General features: G+C 34.4%; 1 protein-coding gene across 1 annotated transcript in view; it reads left to right on the forward strand.

The window, feature by feature from the left end:
- Positions 1 to 18,166, forward strand: part of TNPO1 (transportin 1) — a 77,449-nt gene that overhangs the window by 27,483 nt on the left and 31,800 nt on the right. The window contains exons 7-12 of the mRNA XM_016431342.2: positions 1,884 to 2,006; positions 3,692 to 3,810; positions 9,211 to 9,271; positions 12,844 to 13,012; positions 14,463 to 14,615; positions 17,496 to 17,721. Of these exons, the coding sequence (XP_016286828.2) occupies positions 1,884 to 2,006; positions 3,692 to 3,810; positions 9,211 to 9,271; positions 12,844 to 13,012; positions 14,463 to 14,615; positions 17,496 to 17,721 (851 nt within the window). The remainder of the gene's footprint in view (positions 1 to 1,883; positions 2,007 to 3,691; positions 3,811 to 9,210; positions 9,272 to 12,843; positions 13,013 to 14,462; positions 14,616 to 17,495; positions 17,722 to 18,166) is intronic.

Here is an 18,166-nt window from a genome sequence, read left to right on the forward strand (position 1 = left end):
TTATGGGCAGCCTGAAACTTACGAAATTCTATAACATATGATAAGATACACACAGAGCAGTTGCTTCCAAAACAAGACCCTACAGGGTATGTAAATAAGGAATTTGTCAAATTCTTTAGCATGGTGTAGTAGAGAGAACTGGTCTCAAAGCAAGGAAGAACAGGCTCAAGGCTTGTCACAGTTCTGATGGACTGAATTGTCCTGGGTTGGTCACATAAGTTCTCACCATATTTTAGGTTACTCTAAAACTTTTAGTTTGCAAAAACAGTGCTGATCTTCATTAGGATAGAGAATTTCCTTAGGGAAAGCTAACAATAATGATGAAAAATCATCTCTTCCATTTGCAATTGCTACACTGTGTAGTGTTTGTATAGTGTGTAAAATCTGTAGTCTTCATAAACAAAAAGTAATTCACATTTTCTGGACTTCCCAAAAATTATGTACTTTTCCACTGGATCACTAGTCTGATGGTGTGGGAGAAATATTTATCATCCACAGTAGATGAAAAATATCCACACTTTTCAGCTACTCATCAGAAGTATTAACATTTACTGTACAACATCAGTGATCTGATTATTAGTTCTGGGTTCCACATTTTAGGAAATGTCAATAAGCTATAACTCCAGAAAATGTGAAACTTTTTGACAAAGTTGTGGCAGATTGTTTACTTTTATCTTTGATGTGTCAAGTTTGGTTTTAGAAAGAATTTCTATATAAAATCTACTGTATTTTATATAATTTTTGCAACTGCTTTCATTATGCTCATATGAGAACAGCCATACTATTTTAAGTTTGGAGAATAACTTTTTCACTCAATGCTAAATAAAAATAGCTTTGTCTTAATTTTTTTTTTGCACCTTAAGGAACAGAAATATCTGTTGGTTTATGGAGTTATGGGATAAATGCCAACAAATAGTCTTTTGATCAAGTAAAAACATAAAAATCATTAGTTACTGATAAGAAATACTAAATTTTCTATGAATTTGTTTTAAGATAAGAGTTTACAGCATTCCTTGAACCAAGTTTAATTTTCTATATCTTCTAAAGTGTCCAGTTGGTCTGCATTTGTTCAGAAGTTATCATAATGTATATAAATATGAGACAACACATTTTGAAATTTTTTCTAAGATTCCATTTTTACAAAGTATTTATTAATATGTATGTTTAATTAGAAATAGGATATACTTTTCATGCTTGAAAGGATCTTAGATGTCATAAAGTCCTGACCCATTTTCCCCTTCTTCTCTCCTCATTTTAAAGATGAGGAACCTGAGAACCAGAGAGGTTGTCCAAGGTCACACAGAAAGTGATAGAGGTGGAATTTGAACCCAGAATTTGTAATAAACAAATTTAACATTCTTTCCTCTCTTCTATATTAGCTCCAGATAACCAGCAGTCTTGTTTTTTAAATATGTGAATAGGTGACTTAGTGAATAAAATACAGGGACTTGGGTTCAAAACCCACTTCTGGCACTAGCTGTGTGAACATAGACAAGTAAGTCACTTAATCTGTTTGATCCTCAGGAAACTTTTAAGACTACAATTTTGAGATAGTCTTGAAGTTCAAGTCTGGAGGGGAAATCTTTCATTTTGACAATGTCATTAGGCAAAATAGAATTTTTTAAAAATTTGTAGATGTTGCATTACCTACTCTTTTAAAAATATAATGTTTTGAGAAAAGAAAATTGTTAGTCTATCTTGACAGATTATTGGAAAAGGTAGTAAAATTTGTTAAACTCAACAGAGGTATGAAGATGAAGAAAATAACGGTTTCAGTTGGTGTATTTGAATGTATTGAAATTTAATTTTGATTTGAGTGTATACCATCTATCTTTCTGTTCAGAGATTTAAATTTTTTAAAAATTTTATTTCTCATGTAATAGAATCTGTTTGCATTGGCTGGTGATGAGGAGCCAGAAGTACGTAAAAATGTATGTCGGGCTCTTGTGATGCTACTTGAAGTCCGAATGGATCGATTACTCCCTCATATGCATAATATAGTTGAGGTAATTACTAATGACTTAATTATATGACATCTCTTTCCCATTAAAAAAAGGTCTGGAAATACTTTCTTTTGAATATGTTGTTGTTAGCTTTACTTAACGATTTTCATAATAAATAAAGGGGGCGGTGCTAGTCTGGAGGTTGGGTTCTGAAAATCATTAGCATAGAAATGATCTCTGATTCTACCTATATTATAAGGTTGTTAAGGGGATCAAATTAGGTCATTTGTAAAGCTTGCTAACATTAAAGCACTATATCTAAGTAGGTAATTAATATACACCTAGATTTGATTTTACTTTTAAGGGATGTAATTGGGGAGATTTGAGAACTTATGAGAAAGAAGTTTGGGAAAATTTAGTAGAATTTAGAATTACTTGTAGAGTAATTCAGGAAGTTGAATAGAGTGAGATTGCCAAGCCATTTCCAAGATCAAGTAATATAGTGGAAGAGAATAAATGATAGTTACCCAGGTCTACTTAAAAGATTTCCTTTAAAAATACAATGGAACCTGTTAAGGAAGTTGTCCATAGTTATCTAGGATTGCCCTGTCATTTATGAAAATTCAAGATTGAGTAGAGGTTCTGAGAGAAATCCATTAAATGATCTCTTTGGGAGGGAAACCCTAGAAGCAGATGTGAAAGGGTTCTTAATTTGTTTCTGTTTTTAAGAGGAAGTATGATGCCTGAGTTTGGAGAAATAACTTGAGTAGTTTTGGGGGGGTATAGATAAGGGAAGGGAGGGAGCAGTGGAATTGGTAACCCAGGAATGTTCCTCTAACATAGATCTGATTTGTTAACTATTTTATATTTGGCATCAATGACATGAATTTTTATACAGCAGTAATAAGATGCATTCAGGGGTGAGGAGAGGAGAAGAATGGCTGGAATACACGTACTACCAAGGAGGGGGAAAAGTGAAACAGAACAGGTGAAAGCTTCCATGCCAATCAGGATAGGGCCAGGGACACAACATTTTTAGCCTGTAGAGATGGGGAGATACGGTTTTTAATTTTTAAATGTCATATTAAGGGTATAGCTTTGAAGTTTTGTAATAGGTATTTATGTGGAGGTGAGTCTTTTATTTAGATAAAAGTAAACTTCACCTTAAATGCAATTTGACAATTCATATACACATGAATGAAGTTATGTTATTAATATTATAGAGTATTTTTATCATGAAAAATAACGATAATGGAACTATTTAAGTATCAAGTTGAAATATTATTTGATTTTTTTTTTTAATTTAAGTATCCCTAATTCAGGGACATTACATAATGTGAAATGGGTCAGAGGTGTTGGAAGGAGCTTTAGATATTACTTAGTCACTGAGTCAAAAGTTAAGTGACCCGTGGTCATAGAAGTAATTAGAACTGGGGGTACCATTTTCTTCTGGTTCCAAATCCAGAGAGCTCTTCATGCTACTTCTAGGTGCATTTGTATTACAACATCTCTATAAGAGTTAATATGCTTCTTCTGTGCCATGTGAAATCATAGATTTAGAGCTGGAGAAAAACCTAAAAGATCATCTAGCCCAGCCTGAATCATTTTATGCAAGAGGAAACTGAAAACTATAGAGGTGTAATGTGACTTGTCCCGAATCACACAGGTAGTATTGCTTTGGAGTATCATTACTAGTTGGCTTTTAACTGTACATAAACTAATATTCATAAACTTCATTTCTTTTATAGTATATGCTTCAGAGGACCCAAGATCAAGATGAAAATGTAGCTTTGGAAGCTTGTGAATTTTGGCTCACTTTGGCTGAACAGCCAATCTGTAAAGATGTGCTCTGTAGACATCTTTCTAAGTATGTATAATTTCTGCACATCATTAATATTTGAGTCAGTGTAATTATTGCCTTGTTCATTTTGGTGTTGTTGAGTAAGTTTGAGGTTTTTTTTTATAAAGACCCAATATAAACCTGTAATATAAACCTGTAAGTGCAAAAGTGTTAATAACAAACTGAATTTGAATTTTTTTTTTTAATTAAACCCTTACCTTCTGTCTTAGAATCAATACTGTGCATTAGTTCTAAGGCAGAAGAGTGGTAAGGGCTAAGCAAGGAGGGACAAGTGATTTGCCCAAGGTCACACAGCTGTGAAGAAGTGTCTGAGGCCAGATTTGAACCGAGGACCTCCTGTCTCTAGGCTTGGCTCTCAATCCACTGAACCACCCTGCTGCCCCCTTGAATTTGAATTCTTGCCCCAAATATGCCTAGTTTGCATGCTTTCTCTCTGCATCTGTCCCATCCTCCCTACCCTCAAAGTGTTGGGGGCTGGGTTGATAAATGCTTCTCTTCCTCAATCCTGGAGCCCTTTTTTCTAGATATCTTATTTTGCCTCTATCACTCAACTACCATGTTTTATGCTTATCTTTGGATATAACATGCATCTTTATTAGAATGCTAACTTTTAGACAGAACTGTTTTGTTTCTGTCTTTGTGTCCTTAGCACTTAACTGCTATGAACATCATTCAATAATGTGAAACAAGGAATAATGTCTGACAAACTATCAAAATGAGTGGCACAATAAATTCATAGGCATTGGAATAAAGGCAAGACCTATATGAAGTTAATTAGGGAAGGCTTCACTGGAGGGGTAGAATTTATTTATTTTTGTTTTTTATTTTTATTTAGTCAATTTAGAACATTATCCCTTGGTTACAAGAATCATATTCTTTCCCTCCCCTCCCCCTACACTTCCCGTAGCTGATTCACAATTCCACTGGGTATCACATGTGTCCTTGATCAGAACCCATTTCCATGTTGTTGTTTGCATCAGGATGTTCATTTAGAGTCTGCATCCCCAATCATTTCCCCTTGACCCATGCATTGAAGCAGTTGTTTTTCTTCTGTGTTTTTACTCCCACAGTGTTTCCTCTGAATGTGGATTGTTTTTCTCATACATCCCTCCCAGTTGTTCAGGGTCACTGCATTGCCACTAATGGAGGAGTTCATTACATTCGATTGTGCCACAGTGTTTCAGTCTCTGTGTACAATGTTCTCCTGGTTCTGCTCCTCTCACTCTGCATCACTTCCTGGAGGTTGTTCCAGTTCCCATGGAATTCCTCCACTTTATTATTCCTTTTAGCACAACAGTATTCCATCACCAACATATACCACAATTTGTTCAGCCATTCCCCAGTTGAAGGGTATCCCCTCATTTTCCAGTTTTTTGCCACCACAAAGAACACAATTATGAATATTCTTGTACATGTTGGAGGGGTAGAATTTAAAATGGATCTTGAACGATGAATGGTATTTGAATTGAAGGGGGGAAAGTAAGAAGAGGAAATTTTTCTAGTCAACAAATAAAAAATTAGCATGTGCAAGGAATAGTGAGATAATTGACTCAACCATAATAGTATATATTGGAAGGGGAGGCATTCCTACCAGAGCAATAGCTTAAAAAAAGATGTAAAAGTTAAAAATCAATATGGCTAGTTAGGGGGCACTGAGGATGCCAGTCTGACAGGTTGTTTGTAGACAAGAAGTGGGTTAATGTGGTAGTAGATTATGCAGGATTTTGAAGATCAAGATGAAGAATTTAAATTTCATCAAATTGAAGATGAAAAGCTGTATTAGGTCCTTGAACAGGGGACAGATGTGAAGAAATTCAGGTTTCAAGAAGGTTATTGATAATAATGCAAAAAACTGATTTGAGAGGATAGAGTGGATTTTGGATTCTACATATAGGAAGCCAATAAATTTAATAATGGTTCCTAGAAAGATAGTAGAGTGATTATTAAGAAGGAATTCTTTTTTAGCACTTTGAAAAGACAAATTCTTCCAAGAAGTTTTCATGTTGGGTAATAACCTTTCAATGAAATCTGTGTGTGTGTGTGTGTGTGTGTGTACTGTAGAAAATTTATTCTTGATGGTTTATGGTGAGTCTTTATTCTTCATTGACTTCACTTTGCCACTCACACATGTCTTTTTTGGGCTCTGCTATCAAAGAAGGTAGGCTCATTTTAATTTTAACCTAAAACATAAGTCCCATCTACAACTATAAAGGCAAGTCTTCATTATGAAACCATATCCAAGTAAAGATCACATTTATGTAGCTCTTGAGGTTTCCAAGCCTCTTGAAAATACGTTATTTGATCCTCACAACAATCCTGTGCAGGGGATCCTATGTATTCCCATTTTACAGGTGAGAGAAATGAGGCTCATGATGTTGTAACTTTTAAGTTATTTTGTAGGGTTGCAGAGAGGTAATGTCCAAGGTGGTACTTGAATCTAGGTCCTCCTGGTAGGTGAGAACCTTTCTTTGCCGTGTTGCCCCTCCAAAGACACAAATGGTTTTTGGATAGTTTATTCTTTTGGCAGTCTGGTAAAGATTATGGATCCCTTCTCAGAATGATGGATTTTGATGAAAGTGAATTTCAGTTAGAGGTTAGTGGAAAAAAAGACATGGTTTCTTTGAACCCTAAGTTAAGAACTTCTCCCTGTCTTTGGTTATCTGAAAGTTTTTTAGAGGAAAACCTTCACTTTCACAACAAATCCAAACAAACATTTCTTATTTTTAAAACAGCAGAGAGTAACAGTATATTCTAAGTCTAGACTGAAACATAATAGATAATAGGTAGTAAAATGGTACAACGTATATAGAAATGGATATAGGAAGATCTGAAGTCCTGATGCTTATTAGTTAGTATGATTTTGCCTTGAGTTTCTGCTTCTGTTTTTAAAAAATAGACATAAATAATAGCACTTATCTCCAAGGTTATAAGGATCAACTGAGATAATGTTTGTAAAAGCTCTTTGAAAAACTTAAAGCATTTATATTTTAAATGATACCTGTTAATAAACAAGCAACTCTAAAGAACAGGAACAAAAGATGTTAAAATTTTAAGCTAAAAAATGGGTAATTGAAATCTTAGTACTTTGCTTTAATGAATGACACATAGATGCTGCTTTGTAATATAGTGGGGTTTTTTGTCTTTTAAATCCTTGCCTTCTGTCTTAGAATAAGTACTAAGTATTGGTCCTAAGGCAGAAAAGTGGTAAGGGCAGGGCAATGGGGGTTACATGACTTGCTTGGGGTCCTAGAACTAGGGGACTGTCTTGGGTTAAATTTGAACCCAGGACTTCCTGTGTCCAGGCTTGACTTTATGCACCAAGCCACCTAGCTACCTAATATGAAATGTTTTTTTTTTTAATTCTCAGCTATTTAAAAGACTCTTTAAAAACTGTTATGTTGCAAAAAAAATTTTTTAAGGTTGCTAAATAAATTTAAGCTCATTCTTGGCAAAGTTAGCACAAGTTCTAAACTGGTTTGAGTCCAAATGAATAAGGTTTGATTATATGTGCTTTTTTGTGAAAGATCACTTTTCTTAGCATTGGAACATACCTTGTGCCAAAAATTATCTAAAAAGTATCTAAAATAGTCTTGGTAAATCTAGGCAGACTTACTTATTAAAGGCATCACATTATCACCAGCTAATTGTACTTCCATTTAATCCCTTAACTTTTACTATACTTGTCTACTATGTGCTAGGTGGTATGTAAATCTAGGTTTACCTATTAATAAAGTGATATTCCATAACTCCTTTAGAAATGAGGCTTAATGTTGGGAGTTAAGTAAAATTGGCCTATCTGTAGTTTGAGAAATGTCATTCTACCTTCCTTAGTTCTGAGTCTGTGGGGGCCAAGGAGGAAGAGAAGATATTCTTTGTCAGGGAGTGCCTCAATGCATTTCTACTTTGAAGTTTCTTTAGAACAAAGTGTGCTTTCCCCCACCCTCTAGGGAATAATGGGCATTTAGTTTAGGAAAGACTTAAGAAGGAGGTAGTGGTAATTATGCTTCAAATATTTAAAGAGAGCTATGCAGCTCTAGAAAATGAAATTAGAAGTGGTAGAATGTGTTCTGTCAAGTAAGCTTTGGATTCAGTTATAAGGAGAAATACTCATAAATGGCTCTCAGTTCTAAAAATTATTCAAGAAGAAGCTGGATGACCTACCTTCATAGTCTGTATTTAAAACATTTTGTAAATTGGGCAACCTTGAACATGTTGAATTACTTCTCTTATGATGTCCTCCCACGTGCACTTCTAGTGCTTTTGCAGTGCTCTGTTCTTGAGCATTTAGTCGTTTTACATTTTGTCTAGAATCAATATTAACTATTGGTTGGCAATTGGAGTTAAGTGACTTGTCCAGGGTCAAACAGTTAGGAAGTGCCTGAGGCTACTTAATCTGGCTGACATTTAGTCTTTTTGATCATTAAATAGCCCTGAATCTATTCTATTCAGCCACTTGACTGGTGACTTTTTATTGTGATAAATATCTAAGAAGACAGCTTGGCAAAGAGTTTTCAAAAATATGATTTCAGAGTCTCTTTAACTAGATAAAGTTAATATTAATGAAATATAAAACTTATAACAGAATATTATGCTATAATAGAACCGGAGCAATATGGGTAAAAATAATTCTAAATCTTAATTATTGTATTGTATTATTGCTCTATTAGGTTACGAATAGTAAACTTATGCTGCTATATAGATATCTATTCAGAATTAATCTTGGTCAGCTCTTTATTGTGGTGAATGCATTAATTTTCCTTCCTAAAATTTGGGGAAAGGTTTGATTTGGAACACCTTTCTCCCCCAATCTTTTTTTAAGGAGTCATTCAAGAAAAGGTAAATGGATGCTTTTTTCTTTTGTCTCCTATCTCTTTACGAGCTGAGGTATACAAGATTGTTCCCAGTGTATTATTTAAATGTTTTAATGGCCTTTTTATTGATGAAGATTTCTTGGAAGAATAAGACTCTTGAATTTGGTTCTCATTCTTCCATTGTCCCCACCCCTCCTAAAGGAAAATATTTTGAAGGGAGAAAGACATCACAAAAGGGCAATTTCTGAGATGTTCCTGGGGTGCTTATGTACCTGTCTCAGGAAGTATATCCACCACCACCATAGCCTCCTTCATGCCGTCTCCCTGAGTGAATTCTACTTGGGATCTTCATTGAGTAGAGACCCCAAGAAATGAATTTGATTGTAAGGGATAATTGGCACTAAAACAAAAATGGTCAAGTATTCAAAGGTGGATTCTGTTTCTGATTAAATATCAAGTAAAATTTTTGAAATAAGGTTACTTTTGGTGTTAATAATTGGTTTTGCTATAATTAGGTAATTGGTACAAAATTATTAGAATATTTTTAACACTGTACTTTTGTACTTGTTCCATGTTTATTTCAATTTTTTAATAGGTTGATTCCTGTATTGGTAAATGGTATGAAGTATTCAGAAATAGATATCATTCTGCTTAAGGTAAGAAAATCAAACTTTTTCTTTATGTGTGGGGGAAATCACCTTGATAAAATTACAGTTAAGGCAGTGGGTTTGAAAAGGTTTATTTAGGTTGAACAGTATAAAAATAGAGAATTTTAAGTAAAATGATGGTTAATTTTTTTGTTACATAAGCTTATATACAGTAAAAGTGTAATACTTAACACTTTCTCTTTGAAACCCTGCCTTTTATCTGTGTTCTCTACAATTTCAAACTGTCAAAATAATGTTTATAGATAAAGCCAATTTGTAATTTAGATTTCATGGATCCATACTTAACATTATGCCAGTTTAGAAGTGGGATATCAGACATTCTTATCTGAGTACTTCTACATATTCTTCTTAATCTTCTTCGAATTATCGTGCTTTCTTGGGGGTTCAAAAATGTATTTATACTATTTAAAGGGTAGTTCCTTGTTTTCAGTATTACCTGTAGAAATTTCGTAGTGAGAAACCTAGAAAATTCTAAGGGGAAAAATTAAGTAGAAAATTTGAATTTGCAAGGTTATTTTGTTGAAGAGCAAATGATTAGAGTGTCTAAAATTAAGCTCCACAATTTTGCTTTTAATTTAGGCTGAAGACCTAGACTTGGTGGGCCTGGTGAATTTTTAATCTCAAAGAAAATCTAGGAATGTGAAGTGAGGTACAAGCAGCATCTTGCTGCAGGGTCTTCCCCTTTATTGCACTAGGAGCCCAAACCTGATCTTGCTATGGCAGTAGAGAAACCCAAGAAAGGCCTTAAGTGAGTCCCCACATCTACTGAGTTGGGCTTTCTGGTCCTGGGAAATTTTACTTTTTAAGCTATTGTCCATGAGCATGAAGAATAAAGTGTACTTTTTATAGCTTTGGGGAAGATTATGCCAAAACTACCAAGCACCGTGATAAAATATGTCACTTGGTCCCAGGCATTTGTTGAGTCCTAGGTTAAAGATCTTGGATCAAAGATAAAAAAAAGCCATAAACTTTAATGTGTAATACACACTCAGAAACGCCATTATGTAAGATGTAAACATCCAAACAGAATAATTAGAGAATAGTTACTTTTACTTTTGTATTATATTAGTAAACCCAATTTTCCCACATAGCAGTGATGCCAAACCTTTTAGAGACCAAGGGCCCAAACTACAACCCACATACCACATGTGAGCTGCCCCCTTACCACAGACAAAGGAGGGAGGAAGAGCTGGGCAGAAGGGTGGGTGATGGGAGAAATGCCCTCAGGTGCTGTGTAGAGGGGGAGGGGAGTAGCCTCCTCCAGCATGTGTGCCATAGGTTCACCAACATTGACCCTATAGTCTATTCCTAGAAATTATTTTCTAGGCAGAAGAAACAATGGCATATGAGAACCATTAACAAAATTGAGGCTGAAGTAAATGCTGTAAAATAAAAAAAGAATCATTGAAAGGCACAAAACTCCTAAGGACCAGAGGACCTAGAAAAGGTCTAACTCTTTTTTTTATAATGTTTTATTTACCAAGTGTCCTTTACTTCTTTTTCTGTTCTAGCTATGTTCAAATTGCTGTGTTTTTTTTTTAATTTTTTTTTAAAACACATTCTCTTGTCTGTTTTCCCTTCTGGCCTCTCCCTTAGCATCTTTTTATTTCTGGAATGGAAAAAAAAAGTGACAGTAATTTAAAGAACATATTTTTTCCTCCAACATTCTTACTTTCTGTCTTGGAGTCAATACTATGTTTTGACTTCAAGGCAGAAGGTAAGGGCTAGGCAATGGGGGTCAAGTGACTTGCCCAGGGTCACACAGCTGGGAAGTGTCTGAGGCCAGATTTGAACCTAGGACCTCCTGTCTCTAGGCCTGACTCTCAATCCACTGAGCCACCCAGCTGCCCCCTCCCTCCAACATTCTTAATGCACCTGCTTCACTTATTTCTCTTTATTCAGATTTGTATATTAAACTTATTACTGGCATCACTTCATTGGAAATCTTGCTACTGTAGTTATTTTATATTAAAATCTGTTAGTGACTATAGTTGTCAGATCACAACAAAGCAAATACAATTTAAGATTCAGTGTCCCAACAGTTCACTTTTTTTGAGCTTGGTAGGTTTTCTGCCATATCCAGAGTATAAAAAATTTCCCCTTGTGTAGTCCCTTTATGAAGAAAATTCTGGTGTAATGTAACCTTTTTATTGTTGTAGCTTTTCCAAAAATAAAAATATCAGTTAGTACCCCTTAAGGTTACAGACCTAGCTTAAAATTCCCTGATCCAAGTAATGGTGAAAATGCAGTTTTATATGAACATAGTCTTGATTAACTGTAGGTTGAACTGTTTACTTTTCACATAAAAGCACTCGCCTTCAAACCTACCAAACACAAGCTCATATAGGTTCTCAAATTGGAAAAGTTTTATCCCTGTGTTATATTATATAGAAAATATAGAACTTGACCTTTGTTTTTTTAATCCTCTCTTATGTAAGATTAAAATTAAATACCCAAATACTCCCAAGTATTCTTTTTATAAGATTTATTACTAATAATAACTCGAAGCAAAGGGAAGTAAAGTGAGAGAGTGTTTTTCCAGCCGTGTTAGCAGAAAAAAAGACCACAAGAGCGTAGTTACAGAAACCTTTAACAACCAAATATAAACATGTCCGGGAGGGCACAGAGGAAAGGAATTCTGGGTAATGTAGTCCTCGGGTACAAATTTCCAACTACACATTCACCTCTGAGATCCTTTGGGAGACTAATTGCCCCATTGGATCATGTAAACATAACCCAGCTTATAACTTTAACTAGAGGTATATACAATGATTTGGGGATAAAAGAGAAAAAAAAACCAACATTAGGTGCACTGACAAAAAGCCAACTGGGGACAATCCCCTTTGGCATAAGAGTGTATATTCAAAATAAATGCATTCAACCCCCCCCCCCCCCCCCCCCCCGTTCAATTTAGCACATCCCAAAGTTCACTCTGGATCTTTTGGTATAGCATGTGGTTCCTGCTGGCATCTTCATGGCTGCCTTCTCCAAACAGTTCACTTTCTGGATTTTGGGAGGGAGCAAGTTTCTTACCCTCCAGGATACTGTGTATTTTTTTTTCTTTTACTCTGAACACCAAATAAAACAAACATTTCCTTTATATTATAGGACAATAAAGAACATTGTACACGAAACAGCAACTTCATTTTGTGACTATTCTTTCCTCTCCCAATCATGTGATTTTTTTTTTTTTGAGGTTGCATTTTATGTATTTTTTATTTTGGTTCTGTATCAGTTAAAATATTTACTAAATGCCTCCATGTATTTGAATAATGTGAATCCACCAAATAATTGGGTAGAAAAGGGGTCATAAAAGTGTTTTTGAGGTAGCATTAAAGGAATATGTTAGTGAAGTACCAAATGGCACCAGAAAAAAAACAAAAGTGCACTACCTCTGCAACATAGACGCAAAATACAACCTCATCCTTTCTGAAAATAGATGGAAAATATGTAAATAAATGAAGGAACAAATTAAATAGTACAGATTTCTCTTGTCTTAGTGGGTATTTAAGCTAATGAAGAATGTTCTTGAAGACATACCACTGTTTTGTTTGGAATAGGGTGATGTTGAAGAAGATGAAGCTATTCCTGATAGTGAACAAGACATAAGGCCTCGCTTTCATCGATCACGGACAGTGGCTCAGCAGCATGATGAAGATGGAATTGAAGAAGAGGAAGATGATGATGATGAACTTGATGATGATGATACAATATCTGACTGGAATCTAAGTAAGGCAGAAAATAAGTCATGACCCTTTTGGGTAGTTGCCTCTTGATTAAAGCACTTTGTAGATTACAGAGCATGTTGCTCTCAATAATTTTGTGAGTTATTTCAGATATTCTCCCTGTTTTACAAAGAAGAAAACACTCAGAATGGTCAAAGAATCTATTTAGTTTCCAGTAGCTAGAAAATGGTAATGCTTGAAATTAAGGTTTTTAGAATTCTCAGCATTGCAGAATATCAAATAAAATTATTGAAATATCAGTATGAGTGTAGACTTTGTGTATCCCTAGATCCAACTTGTATTATCTTTAGAGATAAATGATGTTGGCCTTTTTTGAGATAATGTACAATCCAAAAATACTTATTTCTTTTTCTATTGAATCTGAATAAGAACTCTGGAGGAGTAAATAGATTTGTTACCATATTTTTTTAAGGTTCTGTAAAGCAGACAGGTATTCGTGTTTGGCAAGACAGAAAACTAAAGCTTAGAGTTTGATTTACAATCACAGTTAGTGGCCACACTGAAATTAGATTCCATGCCTCAAAAATCTTGGGGTTAATAAAGAATATCATATTTCTGTAACATTTTAGCTTGAGGCATGTCATATTTTGGCTTCTTAAAAATAAACTGTTACTGCCTATTCATTGTTCTTTGTTATTTGATTGGAATACATTAAAGTAAGTATCAACAACTTGGCATTTAAATGAATGTTAATCCAATTTGTGGCAGCTTGTTTTGTCATTCCTTTTTGTTTAAAACTACAGTATGTTTAACCTGTTTTGTCCCTCTGCTAATGATTTGTTTTTCTTTACTAATTTCAATTCTCTGTCTAGTTTCTTAATGTTGGTAAGTCTCAGGAACGTTTGAAATAAGTAGTAATGTTTCTGCTTTTTCATATTCTGAACATTTTGATCCAGGCAGTACATAATTAGTTTTAATTTGTCATTGACTGCTTTGGTTTTAATTCTAAGAGATAAGTGCTAGGTTATATGGGCTAAGTGGTTTGCCCAGCGTCACACAATTAGGAACTTTCTGGGGTCACATTTGAACTCTGATCCTCCTAATTCCAGGACTGGTGCTCTATCTACTGTGCTACTTTGCTGCCCCTCAATTTGCCATTCATAAGCAATATTTTTGGATGGAAATCACATGAGGGGAGGATATATGTCTAGTTAGATTTTGGCAAATTGCTCATCTAATGGAGCTAGACCTTTTTGTGTGTTTTGACCTTTGTATGTTGTATTCTGTGTTCAATTGATCCACCAGGAAGCACATCGTTTAGACTTTAGAACTCTCCATAATTAGTCTACTGCTCCCTGATGCTAGAAGCTTTCTTATTTTAAAAGACTGTCTAGAACAATATCATGTATATAATAATGCTTTTTGTTTTCTCTGCTCATTTTAGTAAGGAAAATTTGGGTGGTATATTAACTGAATGTAAATTATCTCTTTAGGAAAGTGTTCTGCTGCCGCTCTCGATGTCTTGGCCAATGTGTTCCGTGATGAACTTTTGCCACATATTTTGCCCCTCCTGAAAGAGCTACTTTTTCATCCTGAATGGGTAGTTAAAGAATCAGGCATCCTGGTCTTAGGAGCAATTGCTGAAGGTAAATAAAAGTGTAGATTTTTCTTTTAAATCCTTAACAAACTTAAATCATAAAATTGTAAGTTTCCTTTCAGGAATTAGTATACCAAGGTATACCATTATACCAAAGAACAACAGGATATTTTTGTTTCTTTCCATTTCTGATACTTTTTTACACTATGGTTATTTCCTAATGTATTATTTCCCCCTCTCAATTGAACTTTTCCTTGTAACAAAAAAAACTAGAAAACCTCAAGCAAAACTAGTGAACACTAGTTGCAGCTGATATTCTATATAAAATTCTATACCTAGTCACATATCTTCCTTTTAACTTTTCTTTTTAATAAGAAAATGGAATTATTTCATTATATTGCAGTTGTGACCATTCCCTTCAGTTGCATATCAGAATCTTTCCATGCCCAAATATCTATGTAGCTCTCATTTGTGAGGTCGTGGACAGTTCTGAATTTGGAACTGGAAAGGCTCAAATCCAAACTGAGATATTTGTTGTCTGTGCTACCTGGACAAATCACTTAACCTCTCTGTTGACCTCATCTATAAAATGAAGGAGTTGTACTCTTAAGTTCCCTTCAATTCTAAATCTATGATCTTGTGTTTTTTTCATATTAAGTGAATGCCATTGGAGTACATTGACTATCCATTGATTGTCCCTCATGCTCTCCATATAAGGATCCATAATTTTTTTGCTCAAAAATTTTTTGATATCTTCTATGTTGATTTTTCTATGTGATTCCTCATTGGCTACAATTTGTCTTTACATCACCTTATGTGTGGTTTTTTATTTATATGTTCAGGATATCGGAACATTATATAACCTAAAGCCATACTTTACCAAGAAAAATATTGATGTTAAGTGGGGACTAATATGTAGTTTATCTCAGTTACTGTGTTACAGTGAGGTTCTCTTCTGAAGCATTCAACTTTGTTCCATTGCATAGTATCAAGCCACAACTCTGCCCCAGTCAGGCTGATTCTTTCTACATGTTTGAGGTATCAATAATGTGTAGTACATGTCCAATAGATTAGCAAGAAAAATCAGTTGAGTACATGCCCGTTTAGTGATTGATTAGTAATGGCATTTTCAAATTGATGACAAAGATTACTCTTGATATTCTTATTTATAAAAACATCATATAAAATTTTTGTTGTTACTTTTATAAGTTGCTAGTGGATTGGATTAGTACTATCAGTTGCAAACATTCTATTATTCAGTTTCCTTTAAATATTCTTTAGGAAACTAAAGTAAGAGATGAGATAGTTTGGGGAGAAAATAACATTGGGTATCTTCCAAGGCCCTTTACTGTTTTGCTTGATATTCTCATTATCTCCCCTGAATAAACCATCTTTATGCTAATACTTTTCAGGTCTACTTCTATATTCCTTAGCTCTACCTCTCATCTCCAGTAGATCTTTTAAAGTCAACATGTCAACCAATATGGAAGTGTGTTTTGCATAATAATAAAAATTAAAAACAAAAAACATAAAGATATGAGGCCAAAAGTGAACTCAATTAACTTTTCCCCAAATCCTCTTCATTCTACTTTTCCTATTAATTTTGAAGGTACTACCATCCTTTTGGTCATTCAGGCTCCTAATGTAGGTATCATGCTCTTCTCATTTTTTACTCCTCTCCCCCGTTTCCCTTATCCAATTTGTGACCAAATCTTAAAAAATGTTTTTCTTATAACATCTCTTATATATGTTCCCCTTTTCTACTCCTGTCACATCCACCATTCAAGCTAAAATTTTTCTCATGCCTAGACTTGTAGATTAATAGCCTGAATGTTGATGTCTCTGCCTCAAATCTCTTCCTCACTCCTGTCTCTTCTCTACTCAGTTGTTACATTGATCTTCCTAAATGGAAGGTCTGATCATAACAATCTTTCCCTACTCCATTCAGGTAAATTGCAGTGGCTCTCCCTTCATTAACCAGGATCAAAAATAAAGCATTCTGTTTGCTTTTAAAGATCATTATAACCTTGCCCTTTCTTACCTGTCCACTCTTCCTATTCCACCATGTATGGATTAGAAAAATCCAATGAAAATGGCCTATTCCTCAAACAACATCCATCTTCCAGCTTGACTTTTTTATGGACTGTTCTTTATGCCTTGAATTCTCTCTCCTCATCTATGCCTCATGATTTCTCTGGCTTCCTTCTAGTCAGCTGGCTTTCCTCTATTAGTAATCTCCAAATTATCTTTTTTATAGCTTGTTTAATACATAGTAATTTACATGTTTCCCCATTGGACTATGATTTCCTTGTTAGCCAGGGACTGTTGTTTTTTTTCTTTCTTTCTTTTGTTTTTTGCCTTTCTTTGTTTCCCCAGTGTTTAGCCTAGTGCCTGGCACACATTAGTCATTTAAATATTGTGGACTTCACTTAAAGTGTCAAAACTTAACTTTTTTTTTTTTAAGTAAAAACAAATAACAAAATTTGTTAGGTAATTGAATGCCTAGGGTTGATCTGGATGTATTTTGCTTTCAGTGTCTGGAAGTAAGTCACAGTAAACTTATCTGTAGGCAGATAGCATATGCAATATTTGATTTGGTACTTTTTTGTTTTTAGAATTTATGTTTAAGGAATTAATTTCTTGTTGCTCTTTGGTGTAAGTAAAAGTTAAGATTTCCTTTGTCAGAAGTCCACGGGATGATATCAACTTTTTTAATATTTGAAGTTTTTGTTGTGTTGAATGCTATTTGAAAGAGACATGGGGCTAGCGTGAGCATCTTTTGTTGTAAAGATAATTTTGTTCTAATGTTATTTGCCTCTCTACTATGTTGAAAATGGGAAGTAGCTTGTGTCAGATTTTTTTCGTCTTGAAAGGTTTATAATTTCCTCTTTCTTGTTTTGTTGTTTTGTTTTGTTTTGTTTTTTTTCAGGTTGTATGCAGGGTATGATTCCATATCTGCCTGAACTCATCCCTCACCTTATTCAGTGCCTCTCTGATAAAAAGGCTCTTGTACGGTCCATTACATGCTGGACTCTTAGCCGCTATGCACACTGGGTAGTTAGCCAGCCCCCAGATACGTACTTGAAGCCATTAATGACAGAATTACTTAAACGTATTCTAGATAGCAACAAGAGAGTACAAGAAGCTGCCTGCAGGTAGGCTATCAACTTAAGTCACAAATAACTCACCTTTTTCTTTTATACTTCTAGTCATTGGGTAAACTTTTGAGCATCTCTAAGGTCCCTTCTAGCCCATAAACCCAATACTCTTGAGATGACTTGACAATCTTTTTAAATGTCAGATTAGAAAATTTCAATTTGTAAAATCACTTTTTGAGTATTAAGTTTAAGTTTTATTTTTTTATGGTCCTTTTTACATTTTTGTAAATGTGGTGGAGTAGCTTTACCATATTTTCTGATAAACAAGTCTGTTTAGAAGAAATTTATATAATTTATTTGAACTGTTTTGATTTTTAGAAAAATTTTATTTGCTTAAAATTTCATTTTGCTTTGAAATCTTGCTGATGCATTAGTTTGGTACTTTCCAAGAAATAGAGGAAGGAATTCAATATAAAGGTTTTAAGACTCACCTTTATGATTA

This window comes from Monodelphis domestica, chromosome 3 (genome assembly GCF_027887165.1).
Source record: "Monodelphis domestica isolate mMonDom1 chromosome 3, mMonDom1.pri, whole genome shotgun sequence".
Lineage (NCBI taxonomy): Eukaryota > Metazoa > Chordata > Mammalia > Didelphimorphia > Didelphidae > Monodelphis > Monodelphis domestica.